At 47.9% G+C, this 22,664-nt stretch overlaps 8 protein-coding genes across 8 annotated transcripts; 4 read left to right on the top strand and 4 right to left on the bottom strand.

The window, feature by feature from the left end:
• Positions 1-595: 595 nt before the first annotated feature.
• On the bottom strand, positions 596-3,935 carry ctf18 (Chromosome transmission fidelity protein; the record flags this gene model as incomplete). Its single annotated transcript, XM_031153335.1, has 3 exons — positions 596-1,040; positions 1,087-3,661; positions 3,713-3,935. The coding sequence occupies 3 exons, from the start codon at positions 3,933-3,935 to the stop codon at positions 596-598; spliced, it is 3,243 nt and encodes a 1,080-aa protein (XP_031001304.1).
• Positions 3,936-4,726: 791 nt separating this feature from the next.
• fsa6_6 (Fusarisetin A cluster transcription factor) lies at positions 4,727-7,005 on the top strand (the record flags this gene model as incomplete). Its single annotated transcript, XM_031153334.1, has 5 exons — positions 4,727-4,924; positions 5,269-5,299; positions 5,351-5,402; positions 5,448-6,853; positions 6,911-7,005. 5 exons carry the CDS (start codon positions 4,727-4,729, stop codon positions 7,003-7,005), a joined length of 1,782 nt encoding a protein of 593 aa, XP_031001305.1.
• Positions 7,006-7,263: 258 nt separating this feature from the next.
• Positions 7,264-9,141, bottom strand: LHYA1_G008413 (putative RING finger protein; the record flags this gene model as incomplete). The annotated part of the gene is made up of 2 exons (XM_031153333.1): positions 7,264-8,811; positions 8,872-9,141. Coding segments are annotated over 2 exons (1,818 nt in total), but the record flags the coding sequence as incomplete, so codon positions are not given.
• Positions 9,142-9,898: 757 nt separating this feature from the next.
• fis1 (Mitochondrial fission protein) lies at positions 9,899-10,610 on the bottom strand (the record flags this gene model as incomplete). Its single annotated transcript, XM_031153332.1, has 3 exons — positions 9,899-10,234; positions 10,290-10,383; positions 10,489-10,610. 3 exons carry the CDS (start codon positions 10,608-10,610, stop codon positions 9,899-9,901), a joined length of 552 nt encoding a protein of 183 aa, XP_031001299.1.
• Positions 10,611-10,974: 364 nt separating this feature from the next.
• spc24 (putative kinetochore protein) lies at positions 10,975-11,670 on the top strand (the record flags this gene model as incomplete). Its single annotated transcript, XM_031153331.1, has 3 exons — positions 10,975-11,001; positions 11,050-11,182; positions 11,234-11,670. 3 exons carry the CDS (start codon positions 10,975-10,977, stop codon positions 11,668-11,670), a joined length of 597 nt encoding a protein of 198 aa, XP_031001300.1.
• Positions 11,671-12,005: 335 nt separating this feature from the next.
• Positions 12,006-12,698, bottom strand: LHYA1_G008410 (uncharacterized protein; the record flags this gene model as incomplete). The annotated part of the gene is made up of 1 exon (XM_031153330.1): positions 12,006-12,698. The coding sequence occupies one exon, from the start codon at positions 12,696-12,698 to the stop codon at positions 12,006-12,008; it is 693 nt and encodes a 230-aa protein (XP_031001301.1).
• Positions 12,699-13,076: 378 nt separating this feature from the next.
• scn1 (Cut9-interacting protein) lies at positions 13,077-14,234 on the top strand (the record flags this gene model as incomplete). Its single annotated transcript, XM_031153329.1, has 1 exon — positions 13,077-14,234. The coding sequence occupies one exon, from the start codon at positions 13,077-13,079 to the stop codon at positions 14,232-14,234; it is 1,158 nt and encodes a 385-aa protein (XP_031001310.1).
• Positions 14,235-19,153: 4,919 nt separating this feature from the next.
• Hells (Lymphocyte-specific helicase) lies at positions 19,154-21,918 on the top strand (the record flags this gene model as incomplete). The annotated part of the gene is made up of 3 exons (XM_031153328.1): positions 19,154-19,999; positions 20,042-21,008; positions 21,059-21,918. 3 exons carry the CDS (start codon positions 19,154-19,156, stop codon positions 21,916-21,918), a joined length of 2,673 nt encoding a protein of 890 aa, XP_031001309.1.
• Between the last annotated feature and the right edge of the window lie 746 nt (positions 21,919-22,664).

Genomic DNA, 22,664 nt, shown 5'->3' with positions numbered 1-22,664 from the left:
AGACTTAATGGGGCCAGGAGCATCCCTCGCACCACCCTACCCAATGGCAGTTGGTCCATCGGATTATCGGAGGACTAATCAGGTCGAAAAATATGTCGCCGCTGGCTAAGGATATACTCGGACAAACTCCTGCTCCGTACATCAAGGTATATGGCTCTGGGAAAATCCCAGGAGTATTTACTATAGAATAGGTGGAAGATTAACACATAGAAACAGATGCTTGGCATAGCCTAAACATCAGACGTTGAAAAGATACCGTACTATTGCCAATTTTATGAAGGGAAGACATGGATGGTAGGCATGAATGGCAGGGGCGATGAGCAACAACCTTCGGGAGCTCCATACGAAGGTAAGGAACTATCCGTTGGCCAGGAACAATCAAAATAGCAAACAGTTTTGAGCAAGATCAAAGCGGTTTACGGGTCTCGCAAACTTGCGAGACAATGGTCAAATGTTATGCTCAACTTAAGAACTCTCCCGCTATTCAGAATGTCTACTCGAAATCTACCATATAAATTGGATGCGAGGAACGATCCCCGGCGGATGCAAAGTTGAACAAATGTACAGAACGTTTATTAACCCTCAGGCTATGTACTTATAGACCCCGGAGTAGCTCATCAATCGTAATCGGTTTCCTGACAGCATTCGAGAATCCCTCATGATAACTTACCCAAACTTTGTTGTCGCTCTTTCCCGTCTGCCCCTTCTTCGTCTTCCTTTCAGACTCCGCATTTCCGTCAATCTCTTGCAGTGGCATCGCATCTTCCTTGACTATCCTCCCGAAGAAGTCTTTCGTCGGGCCCAGAATCCGCTCCTCGAGGTGACGATCCTTATTCTCCTTCTTATTTTCTGGAAATGAAAAATCGACATCGTCGTTGGGATTTCCGGCCCGATATCTAGCTTGCCGGAACGCATTTTCGCGGACGATTATGTTCTTTTGATATTCTTGGTCGAGAACTTGGCGGACGGCGTAACGGACTGGGGCTGGTGCACTGGCAAGAACTGGGGCTGTTTCGAATGTGATCAATGCATCCAGAGGCCTAGAAAATATTAGTAAGATTTAATTGGAGAAAAGAGACGACCTACGGCTCCATTCGATAGACCCATTGGGTCGCTCTGTTGGTGAAGTCGCCTTCCAGCTTGCCACGCTCGAAGATCACTCCCACGCCACCCATAGTATCCACAGCCCGCCTGACCATTGCTTTCTCCGACTCTTTTCGTACACTTGCAATCCCTTTCTGATCCCCACTCCCACCCACAATAATGGGTTTGATCTCTGGAGTCAGCATCCGGACGAGATAGGGCAGGAGATCAGTGGCAATATCTTCTGGACTTCTGAAGCTCCTCAAAAGCGGAGCATTGAGGCTAGCTTGCAGAGCGAGGACAATGGCTCGGTTTGACTTCTCTGCCTCAAAGGCCTCGTAGTCGGCTCTTGGTCCAGAGAAGGGAAGAACTTCTTCATCCTCTTCTTCCTCTCCCCATTTCTTGTCGTTTGTGGCACCAAAATAATGCCTCGCGGGAGACGAGAAAAGGTGATGACAGGCTAGGACCGGCTGACTGAGGTATGGAAGCAATTCAAATGCTTGATCCGCATACACTCGATGGGAGCATGTGTCGTGGAAATGCAGCCACTCATAAGCTGCATCGGGTTTGGATAGTATCGAGTCATCGTTGAAAGGCTGACTTGGATACTGGGCGAAGATTTCGGTAACAATGCGGTCAATCTCACCGCTTGTATCTACCATCTCCCTCAGCCGATCCATACCAGCCCTCTTCGCTAGCTCTGCGACGCCAAGCTGTGTTTTCGGCTGGTCGTCGGACAGAGTGGGAGCTGCATTCATAGCCATTGTCTTAGGAAAGCCAGCACCCTCGAGGAATACTCTGTTGACAACATCTTTTGTCCCGCCCCGTCCAACTCCTCGTGCTCCACCTCCACCGTGTGACAAATCGTTAGTCATGTTTTGCTCAACCCATTTCCTCGTTAATCGTGCTTTGCCGTCCTTGGTTGATGCCTTTAGCTTTCCTGCTGCCCACTCTCCAACAACCATAATCCCCCTTAAGTCGCCTTCTCCAGTACCCTCTCGCCCTTTTCGAGATTCTGTTGGACTTACCCCCCAAGTTGCTTCACATAGTCTCCGTACCGCATCATTGTCGCAGGAAACCCCCTCTTTCTCAAACACGGACTTCATGCGAGCTACAACAGCATCCAAAGGAGGTTTTCGGACATGAATGATTTCAGCCAAGTTCGAGTGACGTAGAGGTTTCAAAGACGGATGATAGACATCGTTGCAAATTAGGATCAGTGGCCGCATCAGTCTGAAATCATCACCTTTCTTCTTCTTTCGAGCGTATCCTAAATTAGGCAAAGCCGAGGAGTTCTTCTGGTCCAACTGAATAAGATCGATCAATGCCTTGACGAATCCGCCTTCTCCAGAACCTCCAGCCCCTCCAACCACACCGTCCACTTCATCAACCACGACGCAAAGGGGATGGGCAACCTTTTGAACATGCCCTGTCTTCGACGTCACGGTAGAGCCAGTTTTGACACTCTCGGTGCCAACGCTAGTTCTTATCCTCCCTTTTACTACGTCTCGGCTCCTCTCATCGCTGGCGTTGATCTCCATAATCTCGTAACCAGCTTGTCTTGCACATACATGTGCCAATGTAGTCTTTCCAAGACCAGGAGGCCCAGTCAGGAGCAGGATCTTTTTGTGGGCCTTTTCCTCATCAACTTCAGCCCCAGGACGTTTAGGAGCCACGACTTTTGCCTTGCCAGCCTTTGGGAAAACAAGAGGATCCCATGCCTTTAGCCATCTCAGGACTTGGCGATGTGTTCGATCGTCTCCTACAAGCTCCATAAAGTGCCTTGCTCGGTATTTCTCCGTCCACATCAGAGTCCTTCGAGGTGGTTTGGATTTGGTTGCGAGATTTTCGACCGAAGGCAAAACCTCCCCTGAAACTTCTGCTTTCCTTGACTTATCCTTTTCGGTCTGTTTGGCGGCTTCACTAATCAAATTATGAATGTCGATGCCATAATAGCTTTTCTTTGCACGTCCAGCTTTGGTTGTAGATCTTGCTGCTACCAGCCGTTCGAATGAAATAGGGGCAGCTTTCCGTCTTGGTTGCACAGTCACAGACTGCCCCGAACAGGTCACTATATCTGCACGTTTTGGTGCGATTCTGCTGAGGAATGATGGTATTGCAGAAATCTCGACTGCCGCTTCAGGCTCTTCGACAGGGCCTGCAAACAGATTGGTAGAATTCTGTCCTTCGTTTGCCTGCGAAACGGACGGCTCGCCATCTTGGACAACTATTGGTGTAGAATTTCCACTGGCCGGCCTTTCATGTATGGGTTCTTCTCCGGCTAGTTTTTGAACTGCTCCTGGGGCAGGGGATCTTGAGCCATCCAACATTCTTCGCTTCGGAGCAGGCTCCGCGCGCGCGAACTCGTCATCTTCATCTGATTCTTCCTCGATCAAAAAGCCGCCCACTTTCTTTGTCCTGCCGAGGTCCTTTGGCTGCGGACGCGCTCGTTTCGGGACTGGCGGAGAGGAATTTGGAGGGTACGATACTGGTGAAGAAGCGGAGAGCATCTCGAGATTTGGAGGTGAGGAAGGAGGGGCGAGGAGGTTCTGGGTTGATTTCGATCGTAACGGGGTTTCTGGCTAGAATTTAGATGAAATCAAGTGATTTGCAACGAATGATTCAATACCGTCGATATAATCCGCTTCACTTCGAAAAGTTTCTGCCAATGCCCACCTTCTATGTTGTATCACTTCCCCGGCCTTGTTCTTCCGAGCAATCGATTCCTCGTGGATTAGATGCAAGGCTTCGAAATCGTCCGAGTTTGTGCTTGAGGGTATTATTATTGTATTGACCTGTTCTTCCCAATCATCAAAAAGTGCTGGGTCAGGTAGTTGGGGTGATGAATCCATCGATCCATTAACTGTACGGATAATTCAAATGCAGGAAACGCGCCCAACAGTTCGCGACGCGACGCGACAAAGCCCCACTTACTGCACACGTGATACTGCCATCGTCTGGATTTGTTTCTATCTTTCGGGCACTCAGCTTAGTACCCTAAAGCTATGATAAGGGTTATTGTCCTAAGTCTTAAGTTTGGGTACTAAATAATGAGTTGGGGGTCACAGAGTCTATAAGTGAACCTGAGAGCATAGGTACGCGTTGAAGCACGTATCACTTTAGTATCGGCAAAAAAGAAAGGGGTATAAATTCCGACACATTTGTGCTTTTGATTTAGAGACTTTGATTTATAAGCCGATTGAAAGGAGAGAAGTCTAATTGTTACATCAATGGAGGAAAGCGAAACGCAACCTCGTATGGAAAGGGGAGGGGTCATGTGACTCAGGGGTAGCGAACTTACAAGCTGTAGAGACTGTCTAGGCTTGATTTCTATTCAAGAGGACAGGAACACGATCCAACGATGTGATGCACCAAAAGAGTAGCTACCAAAAACAGACCTACCAATAATGTCGCCGACATACTCTATCACGTGTGCAGTTGCCGAGGACCAGCTCCAACAAGCGGGACTAGTGGCGAAACTGAACGTCAAATCCCCGCACTTCATCCATCTGACAGCTTTCAAGATCCATATTCCCGCAGTCGAGATTATTTCCATCAACCATCGATCGTCCATGGCCACGGCCACGGCCACGATTCCTTCCTTATTCCTTGCACAGGCCGCTCTGCGCTCTGCCACATGAACATGAATCAATTCGGTGGACCATCAACCCCGGTTTATGCTGTGATCTCTCCTGCCACCACCGAGAGTACATTGGCTGGCTCGCCTACCGTCGTGAAGCACGAAGACGGCTCTGTGACGGGTTCGGAACCTGCAAAGAAGAAGCAGAAGAGGAATAAACCAACGCTTTCCTGCGAGGAGTGTGTAGAGAGGAAGACTAAGGTAAGTGATATTGAGACACAGTACTAGATCTAGATGCATGGACCCGCATTGCATTGTTACACGACGGGACACACTTTAGATGGATACATCACATGATGTCGTTGTATGAGTATATTCATTTTCTTGATGCGTTTGGAGTTGGGGGTCTTGTCTAGTCATGGAGTAGGGTACTATGTAGTGCTCAATCTTTTGGGTTGATGTGAAACCTTGTCCTAGTTGAGATAACCTGGCGATATCCACTGTTTCCCCAATCGCGGCGGCTTTCTGCAGACGCCATCCACATCCAAGCAGCCCAAGTTCCTAAATCAAAAGATCTCTTGCAGTCTACTAATGAGTGGTAACAGTGTGATAGAGGCCGACCCCATTGTCTTGCATGTAGGAAACCCCGCTTCGCAGATTGCAGAGCAGTGTATTTAATCCTCTTAGGTATAAAACGACAAACCGAATGCAGATATGCCCACGTTGCAAATATTTTAGAGTGAGTTACTAAGTCTGCTTCGGTGTACCTTCTGACCATCATTAGGGAAACGAACCGCACGGTCAATAGTACCACGCGAATGACCAAACCACCAAAGAAGAAGTCTGTAGTAAACGAGTTTGAAGGACCGAAACAAGTTCCACATCCGCATGAGAGGAGTGCTTCTAGGGGCTCGACATCTTCATCCGTCGGCCTCCTCTCGAATGTCCCTTATTCTCATCCTTCAGCCTCGAATGTCTTCGGCATTGGATCTGAACATCCATTTGCAAATTACTGGACATGTCAAGGAGGACTGACGGAAGTGATATCAGTTCTTCCAGAAAAGTTGCAATCAGATATCCTTCTAGAACGATATTTCGAATGCGTCGACCCGGTTTACCCTATGTTGCATAGACAAACCTTCTATGCCGACTACACACATTTTTGGTCCTTGCCTCAACCCGAGAGAGATCGCGCCGATGCCGCATTTGTAGCATTAGTTTTCTCCATGCTTGCTATGGGAACTCAATTCGTAACAACAACTTCACCGCGAGAGCGCCAGCAAACCGCCGAGTTCTACGTGTCCGCAGCCCATCAGTCTCTCCGGATGAGTTCATATCTCAACAAAGCCTCCGTCCGCTCTATCCAAGCCATGGTATTAGTAACCTACTTCCTGATAAACGACAACCACGCCTCAGACGGCTGGGCATTCGCCGGTATCCTCATCCGCCAAGCCTACGCCATGGGCCTCCACCGGGACCCGAACATCGTCTCCCCGCACGCGAGCACCTTCGACAAGCAGCAGCGGCGCAAACTCTGGCAAGCCGTGCTCCTACAAGACACCTTCCTCACAGTCCTCCTCTCCCTCCCCCCCAGCGCAACCCACACCGACGTCTCCGTCGAAGACCTCCAAGACGACGCCTCCAGCATCGCCAACACAAACCCCACCGACACAGCCTACATCCGCGGCTGCTGGACCCTCGCAAACCTAGTCCAGGAAACCATCTGCTCCCCGCGCTCCCTCGACCTCCCCATCTCCTCAACCCCCCGCCAGAAAGCAAAACTCCTCGCCGACTTCCGCGCCGTCTACCGTTCCTTCCCCGACGTCTTCCGCTGCTGGGACACTGAGACCATCGCGCTGCTTACGCAGACGAACAAGCGCATCGTGCGCCAGACATTATTTCTAACCAGTAATTATTTTCACAATGTCATGTTGTTGCATAGCAGCGTGAGTGATGAGGTTCCGATTAATGCGAGAGGAGCGCTGGAGGCCGCGCATGATGCGATTACTGCGTTCTTCTTGTTTTACGAGCTGTTTGATTCTGAGGCGAAGGTGTGGTGGGTGTTTAATCATAGGGCGTTTTTAGAAGCGCTTTGTATTGGGGGAATAATTAAGGATACGGTCAAGGAAGAGGGTGGTCTGGACTTGCTGGCAAGGGATCCGTTGTTTGTTAGAGCTAAGGGTGATATTTGTAAGTTGTCCCTCTCCATGTTGCAACGTGATGATTTTAACTAACTGATTATTCTAGTACGAATGATTGAGGTCATGCAAGCGATGAGTGAAGGCGAGCACGGTTCAGCTGTGGCATTGACGCGGGTATCTGTATTGACGGCCTACTTGTAATTTCGAATACCTTGCATATATCATCACATGTACGAAAATCTACACGTACATAGTTTGATAACTTGCGTGTTCAGAGCGTCCCAATTACTAGCAAGCACTTAAAGAAAGCCAAGGTGTGTTCGCCACAGCTTCCTCCGTAAAATTGCCCATGTATCAACGAATGGTATCCCCAGAAAAGCCCATGTGCTCAGTCAAAAGAGAGGAGAGTAAAGACCGAACGCCCTCAATACGCTTTGGATCGACATTAGTGAAAGGGATCTAATCGTGACTTCTCCCACTGCCAAAGCGATCTCTGAGCCAATTCATCGGTCCATTCCCGGAACTATCTCCAGATCGTGAACTCCGTCTCGAGCTTCGAGAATGATCACTGCCACTCGTATTACCCCGACCACTGCCCCTTCCGGTACTCTCCCTTCTAGCATCTTGCCTCTCCCTATGCCGCGTAAAGCTCGAGAAGCTACCCGGCATATCTCTCGACGGATCAGAATCATTGCTTCTTTCTCTGGGCCGCGATAATAGAGGACTACTGCCATCACCCACAATCTGCCAGCGTCTAGTCGAGCCAGTCGGCGTCGTCGTTGAACCTTGAGTCTCTTCAGTAGGGGAAAGGCGGCCGCTTTGGCGTATGGCATCTAACCTAGCTTCATTTCTGCTGCCTGAGGTATTATCACGGCTCATTCTTGGCCGAACGAGGCCGATTCGGCTCAAGCGGCGTTCACTTCTTGATGCAGGGCGGCTGTTGCTGGAACGGCGGCTGCTGGAGGCTGGAGTGGCTTCACCTTCGATGCCTTTGCGACAAATGGGGCAGGTGTTGTGTTCCGAGAGCCACATAGAGGCACATTGCTCGTGAAACCAATGTGAACAGGGTAGCATTACGACTTCTTCGTCGAGAACTACATCGTCCATGCAGACGCTGCATTCCGCTTTACCTTCTGGGCCAAGCATTTTCTCGTCTATCTTCTTCTTTGGGAGGGAGGAGATTGCATCCGGGGATGCCGGTCCGGGTGCGTTTGAGGTAGGGTGTTGCTCCATTAGTGTTGATATGATCTCATCAAGGGCTTCTTGGCTATATACTGCATCTCCATAACGGGCATTTGCTGGGTTGAGTAGTGATGCAAATAGACCTTGTAGTGGGTTTGGGGGCATACCGGGGCTTCGATGGTCGTGTTCATGTCCGGCGGGTTCTCCCATAGCACCGAAGAGATTTCCAATGAGCCTGGGAAGCTGGTCAGGGGGGGCTCTAAGACTAACAAGAAACAAGGACCCGCCGTTAGGAGAGTTTGGGGTTGGAGCGTACGTAGCTATATCTTCTACTGGTGGACCTCCAGGCTGTGGACCATCTGCATCTCTCGGTCCAATAGGTCCAGAGTGGAATGTAAAACGTCCACCAACAACATTTGGACCACGAGCTGTTTGAAACGTATTGCCACCAAATTGACCTTGAGAAAATAATGTATCAGCCCCCGATCTACCAGTTTGGCCCTGTCGTACGGTTGGACCCATCATACTGTTGACCATATTTTGGAAGTCTGCTATAACAGGATCGGGTCCATCTTGTGGGTGTGCATTTCTCCGACTGGGCCGGGTTCCGAAAGCAATCCGCGGCGGTCTGGAGCTTCGTATAGTCTGCGAGACGAAGACAGAGCCTCCAGGGCCATGCTGGACATGCTCCTCAATATCTGCCTCCTCCGGGTCTGAATCGGTACTATTACGTTGCCACGGGTCATGCCCATGGAGGTCGCGGAAGTCTGGAGGAGTCTCGGGTGCTTCATCATGGCCTGGTCTTGGATCGCTCTCAAGACTGACCTGTATCGCAGTTAGCATATTGTCAAAGGAATATGAGACGTTCCCCGGGAATGAACGTACAATTTCTGTAATATCGCTCTCGCATCTTAGGCACGTCAGGCCGTGCTCATCTTGATACCATTCATGAGAACATTGATGGCAATATACAACATCTCTCGGCCCTAAAGCATCTAAGTGTCTACTTCTGTCACTCGAAGGTTCATCGGCCATGGCGTCTCGGACGCCCTGTAAAAGAGCGAGGGCAGTCAGGCCGACGCTTACAGCCAGGCCTGTGTTGCGTAGTAATCGGAAAGCCGTGGTGAATGAGCTGCCTTCGAAGGCACAGTTGCCACTACTTGGGGGTTCTTATTGAGACGGTTTTCTCAAATTGTTTGCCCTTGCCCGCTGTTCCGCCCCTGCCACATGGATATGACAAGGCGCAATCAAGCGGAAAGCTGCCTCGTTGGTTGACCTCGGTGAGGCGCGCAGGATGGTCAGGAAGAGGGGTCGTAGATACACTGCATTCGGGTTCGACACGTTGTTCAGGAAGTAGATATTTGAGGATTTATATGGTGAGTATATTCGCGACGGAATGACTTTAAGAGAGGTATAGGTGTGTCAAATGAAATGTGTGTCTTGATTAGTTTGATACTTTGTATGCTGGACTGGTTGTCCGGACTTTCCCAATCAGTTGTGACGCAGATGTAGGTTGGCCGATCGCTAATGACCCCTGTCACTTTATTACTATGACTTGAGCTGTCGACTTGTAATGTCCGTAATACGGAAGACAAAACGTTTTGATTTTCAATTATGTTAAAAGATGATTCGTGGCTTTTCTTTTCAAATGTGATCCATTTGTCTTTGTCCTTTCCAGGACCTTCTTTGAGCTTCTCTCAGAAGACTCAGTCCCTTCCAGCCATCAACATCAGAATGAGTCAGCTGTCCCATACCTGGCCAGGGTAGGAACACGAACAATAGTTCTGATGCGCTCGAAAGGGTCTTATCATGATTATACAATTACTTGAGTGGTGGTATATTAAACAAATCCGTGACCATTCATATTCCGATAGCCTATCCTATCCTCCTTTCGGTACCCCGCAATAATTCGTCATCTCTTCCTATTTCCTACGCCCTTGAATATCATTCCACCGACAACACCAGCAGCAATAGCAACTCCGCTCAGAATAGCAACACCCATCATCCCCTCCTTTGCAACCTTATCGTCGATCAAACCCCTCAGACTGCTAGCTTGCAAGTTCGCCGGTTCTCTGTCTAGCAGTAGATCGTTATACCGTCTTGCTTCGGCGTAGTTCCCAAGCTTGTAGTTTCCCAGTGCTAGGTAGTAGAGGCATTCTCGTCTTCGTTCGGGGGATGTGCGGAAGATGTCTGAGAGGAGACGGACGCCTTCTTGTTGTTCTTGGCGGGCGTTGGATTTGATTAAACCCTGGCAGACTATCAGTATTTGTAGGACACGAGGATGCTCCAGGCTCTTCACTCACCCATGCGAAGTTGAATTTGGTCTGTACTCCAACATGTTCACCCTCTTTCTCGTATTGGGCGCGTAGGACTTGTAACTCGGCCGGCTTTAGTGGACTAAAAGTCTAGTTAGTATAAGTTGCCCGAGGGAGACTGCGAAGCATAGCGAGCTTTGCGGGCGTTTCTGCAAGCAAAGTAATGCGCCAAAGACATGTAGCTGACCTTTCTGCATCTGCAGCATCTGGAGGCACATATCGTGTTAGCATAGCTGTCTCAAGCTTGAGGGCGTAAGGAAATATCGGAAAACGAGTATGAAGTTGGGTATCCAGAATGCTGCCATCCATAACTTACAGGGTAGAGAGGATCCCATATTGTAGATTCGTTCTTAAACTGAGTCTGACAATTTAAAAATGAAGAGTATTAAAGGGAAGTTGCGAGGTTTACTTCAAAGATCGTGTGGAGGTTCACGGTTTCGAGGAAGCTTGGATGATGTGGCGTTGTGGCTTGTGATCTTTTGGTACCGTACGTCATCTGCTGCCCTGCCAACTTCCGAGACCCATAATTCGAGTAAGAAAACATTAGGATTAATACCGAGGCCTAAGTATAACTCATGAATTCCCTCAAATACATCTTGCGCACCTCGAATACAATCACATTGCTCCATCGCTTCTCTTAAATCAAACAGACGCTCTTGAATATACACTCAAAATGCTTCTCGATGAAGATCCCGCAACAGTAAGTCAACAAACGCCCCTCACAACCACTAAATCTAACAATAAACAGCTCATCCACCACACAATCGGAAACTTTAACATAACACCAGACAAGCTCGCCGTATCTCGTATCAATGAATCCCTTTCAACCTTGCAACAGGCGCGCGAGCTACGTGTTCGTGAAGCAGACAGCGCTTTAAAAAGTACGACCCTCTTACATCTATTATTTGGTGTCCTACTAACAAAACAAACAGAACTCTCTCGCACCCTCACAACCCTCAACAACCACCACAACGAGACCATCTCCTCTCACTCCTCCATCGCGCACGCCTCCGAAATAGCGACACTCGACACGCAGAAATTCCGCATCGCAAAGACAGCTAACGACCTGGAAATCGAATCCGAGCGCCTGTCCTCGCAACTCGCTGACTTGCAATCTCGACTGCAGGAGCTAGAGCAGCAAGGTGTGGAAGGAGGCGATAATGTGAAAAGAGGACTGGTGGATGACGAGATTGGACTCAAGTTGAAGGTTTATCGCGGCTTGGGGATCGATATTGAGAGGGATAGTGAGGGGGGAGAGTATAATAAGGCGATCGTGAGGAATGGGAAGGAGGGGGATGTGCATATTGTTAATATGGATGGGAAGTTTTCAAGGTTCTTTTATGCGAATTACTTTTGGAATACGCTGTGAAGACTTCGGGGGAATTGGACTTGGACTTAAACATACTGGTTGGAGTTGTGAGTGGGAAGTGCTGGATATGACTTTGAAACTGGGGGAGTTACATTGCGTTGGATGGATAATTTATGATTGTTATAGTGGGGGCTTGCAGGCTAATACCACTGAGTCAATCTTGGGGCTCAAGAGCGCTTGTTAGAGTCGGATTTTGAGGAGTTCGAAATAATCAATTTGCATAAAACTACAAGGCGATCTAGCATACCCATCCTTATCGATGTGCTCTGAAAACGCCAAATCCGCATATTATCATTATCATCAAATCATCACCAATCCCTTCCCCGCATCTTCCTTCACCTACCCTTCATATTCAACCCCGACGACCCCTTCGAACTACCACTCGTCGTTCCCGCACTCGCGTCCCTTCTCCCCACCTTCGGACTAACCTCCCTACCCCTCTGCATCACAAAATACCCATACTCCTCCTCCCTCCCCACAGGCGGCGTCCTCGCCCTCCCACTATTCATGACTGCACCATTGCCCTCCTTCCCACCCCTCATCTCCAACCCACCCGTCGCACTCCGCCTATGCCGCCGCCCATGCTCAGCCGGCAACTCCAGCCTACTATTAATCTTCGTCCACACCTCTTCCTCTTCCTCTTCAGCACGTAATCGCCAACCCCCCACGCCTTCAAAATCGCGCGTGAGGCTCAACCCGACGACGCTAGAGGAGCTTCCCAGGGCATTCGGCGTCAAACAGCCCGTGCTCAGATTACTACTGCTCCTGCGTCTCCGTCGGCGCGAGGGGATTTGTGTTGGGGATGGTCCGGTTTTCTCTTCAGGGAGAGAAGCATTGGGGGTGATGCCGAGGAGGTAGTACGGGATCACGGCTGCAGCGAGATCGATGTAGATTAGGGATACGCGGAAGAGAAGGACGATGAAGGCGAGAATTGTAGTGAGGCAGGCGAAGAGGGCGACGGGTAGGCTGAAGAGGAAGAGGATTGGGAGGGTTACGGTGTAGAGCGGGTTGAGATTGAGGAGTGCCATTTCTGGTTCTTTTGGAGGAGGTTCTGGAATGGCATGCTTTGTTGAATGGTGGGATTTGAAGAAAGGATATGGGTTGGAGGGGTTGCTTGTCCTTGCATGTGATCTCTTTTATTCTGGGGAAGCGGAGCGCGCTATAATCTTTAGTAGATTTACAGTAGTGGGGAGCTTCAGGGATCTTTAGCGACAAACTGCCTGAACCTTGCGTTGCTCCGCTTCCCACGGCGATAAACTTCTGACGGAACTTTTTAGAGCAAGAATTTGCGAAACATTTTATCTGTCTTGACTTGGGAAGACAATTTCAGCATTGTGGAACATACCTTAACGTCTAGTGATATGGTGATTGGATTGATATGATCTTATGACTAAGTGCGTTGCAATATGACCTCAGCAACCTCAGAAGATGTCCCCTTTCCATGGCATCTGGGCGTCTTCGACGCCCACTGCCACGCTACAGACACCATGAGTCTTGTCTCTTCAATACCAAGCATGAAAGCCAAAGTATTAACGGTCATGGCAACTCGAGGTCAAGATCAGGAACTTGTAGCTCAAGTCGCTGATACTTATAGTCTCAAGACATCATCCGATGTAAGAAGCCTGTCTGGGAATGAGTGCTTAGTCCCTTGTTTTGGATGGCATCCATGGTTTTCCCATCAAATGTACAACGATACAGAAAAAGATCTTCCAGATGTCACATCTGAAGACTTCAAGGTCCGGCATTATCAGTCTGTTCTGACGCCCAAACCCGAGGACTCGGCATTCCTCGACTCACTCCCTCAGCCGAGATCGTTGAAAGAATTCTTGCAACAAACTAAGGATTACTTAGAGAAGTATCCCGTAGCCCTTGTTGGAGAAATCGGTCTGGACAAAGCATTTCGGCTGCCTGGTGTATGGTCGTCGGACCAAGAGGAGTCAAGAGATCAAACCCTCACTCGAGGCGGGAGAGAAGGCAGAAAACTCACGCCATATCGAGTCCAAATAGACCACCAAAGAATTGTTCTGAAAGCACAGTTGAAACTAGCTGGAGCGCTGAAAAGAGCAGTCTCAGTCCACGGCGTTCAAGCTCATGGCGTTGTATTTGAAACATTACAGGAGACATGGAAGGGCCACGAGAAGGAAGTCCTTAGCAAGAAAGAGCGGAAGAAGATTGCCGGTACACAACAACCAGAAGAAGACAAGGAACTAGAGATAGTGGATGATAGCCCCAAGCCATTCCCTCCACGAATATGCCTCCATTCATACTCCGGACCACCGGACCCTCTAAAACAATACTTTCATCCTTCGGTTCCAGCAGATATGTACTTTTCTTTTTCTGCGGCCATCAACATGTCCACAGCAGCTAGCGCCAAAGCTGTAGAGGTCATCAAAGCTATGCCGGATGACAGAATTTTGGTCGAGAGTGATCTCCATATTGCTGGAGAGGAGATGGACAAGAAGCTTGAGGAAATGTGTCGGAAGATCTGTGAGATTAAGGAGTGGAGTCTGGAGAAGGGTGTTGGGATACTAGGAGAGAACTGGCGTCGGTTTGTGTTTTCATAAATTGAATCAAATGGTAAGTAACCTAAAGTCAAGTTTTTGTATGGAAGGACCATCTTCACAATACGCCTGATTTTCTTGCTGGTTGGTCATTTTTATTGTGGCAATTCGTAAACATCGATAGTCCACATCTAATCCATGAAGGCTGAGACAGAAAGTCAACTGGAATAGTTGGTTATACAAGCTCTGGAACGGATAAAGTAGCCACCTTTTCACACATTTCATGCCCTCGATCAGTTCACCGAGATGGTCGGCTTTCATCTAGATTACCTCCTTATCCGGATATCAATCACTGCTTTTCACAGCAAGAAGATGGGCTTATCTCGATGCAAGCTTTCTTTACGCTGTTGTTGCTAGTAGTGATTGCTCTTTTCTTAAGTTGACGAGTTCGTTCCCTTTGCTCTGAATTGAATGTCGTATGGCACTAGCTTCTTTGCTCGTCCCATTTTTCGACAATGCTAAACTGCTTTTATTTCCAATCTCACTCAGCTTCAGTCCCTCGGTCTATAGCCTTACTTTCTTAAAGATATTGATGTTGAAAATCACCTGCACCGTGCGGTCTCCAATTTTTCTGCCCTGTATATTTGGGGAAGATTCAATCAAAGCTGGAGTATTCTCAACGTCCGCCACCACACAGTACTATTGCTAAATACCTCAGTTGATACCCCTCGGATAGCCTACACAGGGAAATAGTGCAATAATAAATCCACCTACAATACCTTCGGCACCTGAGCATCTCAGCTGAGAAGTCTTCTCCTTGACAACAATCAGGTTCCTGACTGCATTCCCAACAACAGCCGCAACTGAACGACTTAGTGAATCCATTGTCACTACAATCTCATTCACTTTCCAAAAGTGACTCGCACTGAACTCATCAAGCCGAGCTAGTGAGGCAGCGGTTCTCTCCCTTAAGTACAATCGTTTCGCTCTTTCTCTCTCCCAACAATCCATCCGAACGAACAACTTTTTTGGACATCGACAACAACACCCACCTCCTCCAGCAATTTCCTCCATACATGCCTATCATCAGTTGAGCATCTGGTATTCATATTGTTGTTATTAGCGACTTCGTTTGGCAGTTAGCACTACATCACCTCCATCATCCATTTGATGTCCGTATCGCATCTCGTGTTGTTATCATACATCCATACACTGTCTCACAATGGCTACCCTTACCGAAACCTTCCCTGGTACTGCATTTGTCGATCCTGAGCATTCATCTTCTGGCAATGACGACTTTGGATTTTACAGAGAAGGTACGAATTTATATCGAGTACACCGGCTTGACTCTTGAGTTTTATTCACTCACAGATAGTTCTACCAGTAACGTTATTTTGGATGCTCGAGATGTTTCCTTTGCTTCACCTATCTGTAACTGACATGTTTTTAGCTCGAGCTGGTATGGATATGAGGAAGTCTGCGGAGGATACGGAGGATGCCCAGCATGAGCATTCTGCTGTCAATCTTTCACAAAAACACCCAAGCCTTAGGTCGCCAGTCACATCTGAGCCTCGTCAACCTCGTGCCTCAGAGGTGGTGATGAAAGGAGCGTATGGATCACGAACGTGCCCTCACGGTATGCTACCGCCGAGGCGATATTCTCTTCGCTCACGATCCTATCCACGCGAGGTATCGAACGTCAATGAAATCAAGTATGGTTCCCAGGCGTATCAGATGGATGAGCGTTCTATGGATGACTTACCTCATACTCCAAGTTCTCAGACACCATACAACCAAGAATCGTACACCCAAGAATCATACACCGACCAGCCTTACAACCAAGCAACATGGAGTTCGCCGAAGCCAATTCAACACTCGATGACAGACTCGGTCGCATACGAGACTCAAAGCGGTTACGGTACTGGTCTATCATCCTTTAATCCGAGTTCTGAGCTCATTGTGCGTGATTTCAGCCGTGAAGATTCTTATCGTGGCATGGGTGGCATGAGAGATGCAAGCGAGAGCATTGAGGGAAACGAAATGGAAGTCGATGCAAGCAACTACATGTCACATGAGGAAGCAGAAGGGCGGTTCAAGAAGGAGCACTATTCCCCTGGTCAGGCCGGCTCTTCACCAAACATGTTCGATCATCCAAAACGTCCACACTCCTTACCCCAAACCCCACAAATTCGATTTGCAAGTGATCAGTCCCACAAGGACAACAACAAGTACCACATCAACTACGACAGCAAGGACTTCCTCGAAGGAGTTCCTACGTTCATGGAGAAAATCATCAACCCTCCCGGTAGCCCGGCCAAGTATATGATGGATGATGATGGGCGTCTCTCATCGACCGCGAACTCCAACTCCGGCTACGACTCGATGATCGAAGGATTCGAAGCTATGAACGGGGCCAGGTATCCAGCATGGCGCAACATTGGTGAAGGTCGCAGAGACTCCCGTTATGCTGGTGGAGTTGAACCTTGGCCCTGCAATACTGTTCCACCAGTCGTTTTGCGCAGTAGTGTTTCGGACGCTTCTTTATTGAAAAGAGGACTCCCTCTCACACACAGAAAGAAAGTCATCAAACGGGCTTATGGCGTCAACGACCCCGAGAATATAGCACTCATCAACATGAAAGACAACCAGGGCATGAGCTGGCGCGACATCGTGGACGTGCTGAACGAGCAGAGGGTTGCAGCAGGCAAGACCAAATTCTTGAGTGTCACCGCCGTAGCAAACCGGTACAGTCGCAATTGTCCGGTTCTGATGGCGGCAGCAGGTCTGAGGTTCGTCCCTCTTCGGCTGCGCCGAGATGGTGGGATGGAGGCGCCGAGAATCGACTGGACTGAAGAGAATGATGTCATTTTAGTCAATCTGTTCAAGGCGCACGAGGCTTCCAGATGGGAGACGGTAGCAGAAGAGTTCCAGGAAGAGACTGGTATTGAGGTTCACCCGATGGAGGTTGCTAGGAGATATTCGGCTATCAACTAGACAACTGTCGTTGTCAAAGTTGAATGCTTGGATCTGGGTAGGTAGATTCTGTCTTTTCACATAAAAAGTTAACTTGCTATTCTGGAGGGTAGGGGACATTTAGTGCTTTTGAGCATACTGCGAAAACAAATCAAAATCTCTACTTTGGAGGGTGTAAGATAAAGAGGCGTTCTATCTTTGCTTTTTGCTTTTGGACATACTACGTTAGTTTTTAATGCGGGGCGGTGTAAGATATGGAATGGTTATGGTATTTAACTCGTTGCTTTGGACTCGTTGCTTTGGACTCGTTGCTTTGGACATAAACAAAAAATCAGTACTAACGTTGCTTTCCACAATCGAGGATTTTTATGACAATCTTGCTCCTTCAACTCGTGACAAAATTGATTGCAGCCCCTCTTTGATGATAGCAAATAACACAAAGCTCAACTGTCTGAAATAAACGTCTGAACTATATCTAAGACCAACGTTTAAAAACCAATAACGTTTATTAATGATTGTTGACGTATATCTTTGTTTTGTCCGCTGTAGCCCTCAGATGAAGAATGAACAAGCCCCCTCCTGAATGACAACAAATGACTGCAAATGACACAAGACTCCACCGTCTGAACTGAACTTAACAACAACGTATAATAGCCAATAACGTCTATTGCTTAGTGGTGAACGTATATCCTTTGCTTTGTTCATTCATCGCAGTTCCTGCATCATAATCTTCAGCGGCATGAACTGAGAGTGATAGACCTGCATTGTTGATGTCTAACTTGAATAGAAAATGGTAACAAAGAGTTTTAACCTCATACATAGCTGCAATATGTTCACTTTTGTTTCTAAGATGAAATAAGGAGTGAACTTCATCGATAATGCATGTGTAGCCTAAAAGTGATTGACAGCAAATTTCCACCAAGTTTCCAAGTAGAGCGCCGAGATAGGAATCATACTACAAAATACTTGCTAATCTAACCCCTGCCTCATAGCAACGTTTATATCCCGCCGACTTTGAATCTTTTAACAATTGTTTCCTTCCGCAAGTTGAATGACAAGAGGAATAATAATTGCATCGACGCTCACCTCAAGTCCACGGGGGGGCTCGCTTAGCTGGAAAGGGGCATAATTTCTATGTCACCTTGGTGGCTTGAATATGGCTTACGGTACTTGAAAGCTCTCAGGGTCAAAGCAAGAAAAGAATGATTGGCCAAATAGATTGAATTGTATAAAGTGAATCGGAATTATTATTAACTCCTACAGGGCATTAAAAGCCAATAGCTATTGCCATTGTGATGTCAGGACGGCGGTGTCGCGTATCAGAAAACAATAACGCCTCACTCACGGTATCACCCATCTAACTTGGCACAGAAGTATTAAATTCAAGCGGAGAAGAGATGTAATTGCCTATGATATCCTAATATTCTAGTATCAGATTCATCTTTTAAATCCTTTACGAAAAGAGACGTTGTACGCTTACAGTAGTACCCCTGACTAAGCCGAATACAGCGCCGATGAATCATGACCTTGAAGAATTCCGCGACAACAACGCGTAAAGTGATTTTCTTTGACGCGTCGCAACTCCCACCCCTCGTTCTCTTTCAACCCCTGCGCTTCCCTATATGTATTCGTAACATCTTCTTGTGTCATAATTGGGATTGCAATTGGTTAGGGCTTTTTGGCTAGATTTACAGTTGCTCCCAAGCCAGAGAGGATATCCGCAGTCTAGCTTTGCGGATTTGCCACATTCTTGCCGGTGAGTAATGCATTCGCGATATGTACTACTTTCACCTTGCTAGGTAGATTGGACCGAAAAACAAATATACTGATATTGAATAGGCCTGCTAATTTCCCCGAATTTACCCTCACCTTGGAGACATCTATCTCTGCCATTCACTATCGAGGCTCGCAAGACGACAGCCTCCCATCTCGATCTCATCTTGAACTTCTTTCGACATCCTTGCTCTAGCTTGGCTATACCTCTGCGATCATTGAGCTGAAGCAAAAATATGGCATCCCCATCCTCTTCTCAGGCCGAGACCCGTTCTCAAACGCCTCAATCCGAACCCAGTACAACCCCTGCTTCTTCTCCTCCACCCGCAGAAGATAACTTTGAAGATGAGCTCAATCCCGATTTCCTCTTCACAAAAGAGGAGAAGGCTATGCTGGAGGAAGAACAGAAAGTCAAGGCTGAGACGGACAAGCGGGAGGAGCAGAGAAAGAAGCGGGTACTGAAGAAGACTGGGCCACTCACACGAGATGAGAGAGACACGAAAGCTACGGAATTGAACGAATTGCTCGCGAAGAGCGAAGTCTTCAGCAAGATCTTGACTGGAAAGACGAAAGCGCTTGGGAGGATGGGTACCACGATGGACGGTACCTCTGCTGCAATTGGAGAGCACCATCTCGAGATGACCAAGCAACCCAAGACCATGATCGGTGGCACGATGCGCGACTATCAACTGGAGGGGTTGACATGGATGGCTGAGATCGCTTTGCAGGGAATGTCTGGAATTCTGGCAGATGAGATGGGCCTTGGAAAGACTATTCAAACTATCTCTTTGATTGCACATTTGCGGGAGATGGAATTCTATGGTCCATTCCTCATTGTAGCCCCACTCAGCACCTTGTCGAACTGGATTGAAGAGTTCGAGAAGTGGGTACCGGGTCTGCCTGTGCTTCTTTATCATGGAACCAAGCCGCATCGGACAAGCATCTTCAAATCCGAGATGGAGAAGAATGTTGACAAGTCGAGACGGGTCAACAAACGTTTTCCTGTCGTCTGTACCAGCCCGGAAATGATCTTGAAGGACGAGAACAACTTCACCAAGATCAAATGGGAGATCATAATGATCGTGAGTTCTTCATTTATCTGGATGTAGACATTTACTAATCAGCCTGTGCTGAAGGACGAGGGTCATCGCATGAAAAACTCGAATTCCAAGCTATTTCAAGTTTTGAAGTCTTTTTACTCAGCTACTCGTTTCCTGATTACTGGTACTCCTTTGCAAAACAACCTTAAGGAATTGTGGTCGTTGCTCAACTTCTTGCTACCAAATATCTTCAAAGACTGGACGCAATTTGAGGCATGGTTCGATTTCAGCGAACTTCAAGATGAGCAAGGAACCGAGGAATTTATTCAGGACACGATGAAGCAGGAGCTCGTCAAGAAGATGCATGTGATACTCCAACCACTACTTCTGCGTCGTGTCAAGGCAGATGTCGAGCATATGCTCCCGAAGAAGCGAGAGTATATTCTGTATGCCCCAATGACGAAGGAGCAGACCGATTTGTATAATACAATCGGTGACAAGACAGCGGATTTACGAAAATATCTAGAAGACAAGGTTATCCAACGCTTGACCGAAGCAGCAGTCTCACCCCAAGACTCGGGGAAACCCAGTCCGATTCCCACCCAGAAAAATCGAAGCATAAAGACCGAAAAGGCTGCAAGCAAGAATCTTCTAACTAGCCCTGTTGCCCTCAGATTTCGCGACAACGGAGCCTCAGATGTCAAGCCGCTCCCCAAGAATGCTTTCGAGAAGATGATGGCCAATAAGTCATCCCTGAAGCCGAGAGGTAGACCCAAGAGTTCACTGAAGCGAAAGTCTCTGGATGATCTAGCCACCTCTGAATCCAAATCCGTGAAGTCCAGCCGCAATTCGACCCCAGCCGGCAGTATCCGGAGTCGGCAGTCAAAGGCGAAGAAGACGTATGCTGAAGCTCACTCCTCGGATGAAGATGATTTGAGCGACGACGAATTTGAGCAGAAGCTTGCTGATGAGCTTGCCGTGAAGGAAGAGGAAGAGGCGAAAGCTGATGGCCAAGAGGTTGACGAGCGGGCGAAAATTATTGATCTAGCCAGTAAGTACACAATCTCTTGTCTGCCAAAGACTGTGACTGACTTCTTCTAGGAAAAGAGATATCAGGCAAGAAATTAGGCAATCCCCTCATGCAACTTCGTTTGGCATGCAACTCACCGCATAATTTTTACAATGTCTGGTCACTGGATTCTGGACTCGAAGTAGATGAAACACTCGTCACTTCTTCCGGAAAGATGTTGCTTCTCGATCGCCTCCTCCCTTCATTGTTTGACCGTGGGTCTAAGGTTTTAATTTTCTCCCAATTCAAGACATCACTGGACCTGTTGGAAGATTATGCCAGAGATCTGCGAGGCTACAACGTCTGCCGCCTCGATGGCTCAGTCGCACAAGACGATCGACGCAAGCAGATCAAGGAGTTTAATGAAAACCCGGAATTCAAACTCTTCCTCCTGTCCACTCGTGCTGGAGGCCAAGGCATCAACCTTGCAACCGCCGATACCGTCATCCTGTTCGACAGCGATTGGAACCCACAGCAGGATCTACAAGCTCAGGATCGCGCGCATCGAATCGGACAAACCAAACCTGTTGTTATTTTCCGTCTCGCTACCAAAGGCACAGTTGAAGAAACTCTGCTCAAGAGTGCAGAAGGCAAGCGCAGATTAGAGAAAGCGGTTATCAAAAAAGGTGGTTTTAAGACGATGGGACAAAAGATGGACAATGAAGGTGGCATGAGCGAAGCTGATTGGAAAACTTTGCTGTTGAAAGATGGCCAAGTGTATAAGACCAGTGGTGGTGATGAGGTTCTGACTGATCAAGACCTAGATGTCTTGTGTGATAGGTCCGATGAGGCGTATGCTAATGCTGCGAACGGTCTGGGTAATGCTGGTGGCTATGAGATTGTGGAGACTAAGGCTGGTGGGATGATGATAGATCTCGCATCAAAGTCATGATTGTGTATAGGGAGCTGGTCTCTGCTTCTGCGTTGCGCATTTGTTGGGGCGTTGAGCGACGACTTGTCTGTTATAGGGGTTGGTTAGGATCCTGGATGATGAAAATAATGCTTTGAATGATGGGGTTGAGGCGCTGGTGCGTTTAATGCTCTAAACATATCAATATGTAGACTATAGAACATGAATAGAGAGATACTTGAAGAAGATCTCCCTTTCTGACGTGAAACTTGAGTTATTATCTTCATATCTCAAGTAAATGATTTACATATATGTGGTAAACCGAATTATAATTCAAGCAAAGTTTTTGATTTGAAATCTCCACTATACCTTACGCCTTTCCACATTCCGTTATCTTATAGATCCTCCAAACACCAATTAACTCTCCAACACCTCCCTGAAGTCGAATCCAAAAAAGAAAGAAAGAAAGAAAGAAAGAAACGATAGCAGATAATATCGCAACACACAGTTTACCCTCTCAAACCAAAGCCCAACCCCTACTCGCAAAACCCACATTCGCTCTCCTCGCCCTCCTCAACTCCATCGCGAAGCAGTTGCAGAAGCACTTCTCTCCCATTGCCACTATCGGCTTTTTCCATCTTCCTCGATAGCCAACTCGTACGTCCGGATGCAGAAGAGGGGGTAGCATAGCTGCTACGTGAACGTGGAAGTGGGGTTGGGGTATCGTCAGCGATCTGATGTTCTTAGTAGTGGTGAGGGTGAAAGGGTTTAATTCCATTTATGGCTTT

Source organism: Lachnellula hyalina (assembly GCF_007821495.1).
Source record: "Lachnellula hyalina strain CBS 185.66 chromosome Unknown contig00259, whole genome shotgun sequence".
In the NCBI taxonomy this organism is placed as follows: Eukaryota; Fungi; Ascomycota; class Leotiomycetes; order Helotiales; family Lachnaceae; genus Lachnellula; species Lachnellula hyalina.
Note: the sequence above shows the minus strand (reverse complement) of the source record. Positions and strands in the feature narration are given on the sequence as shown.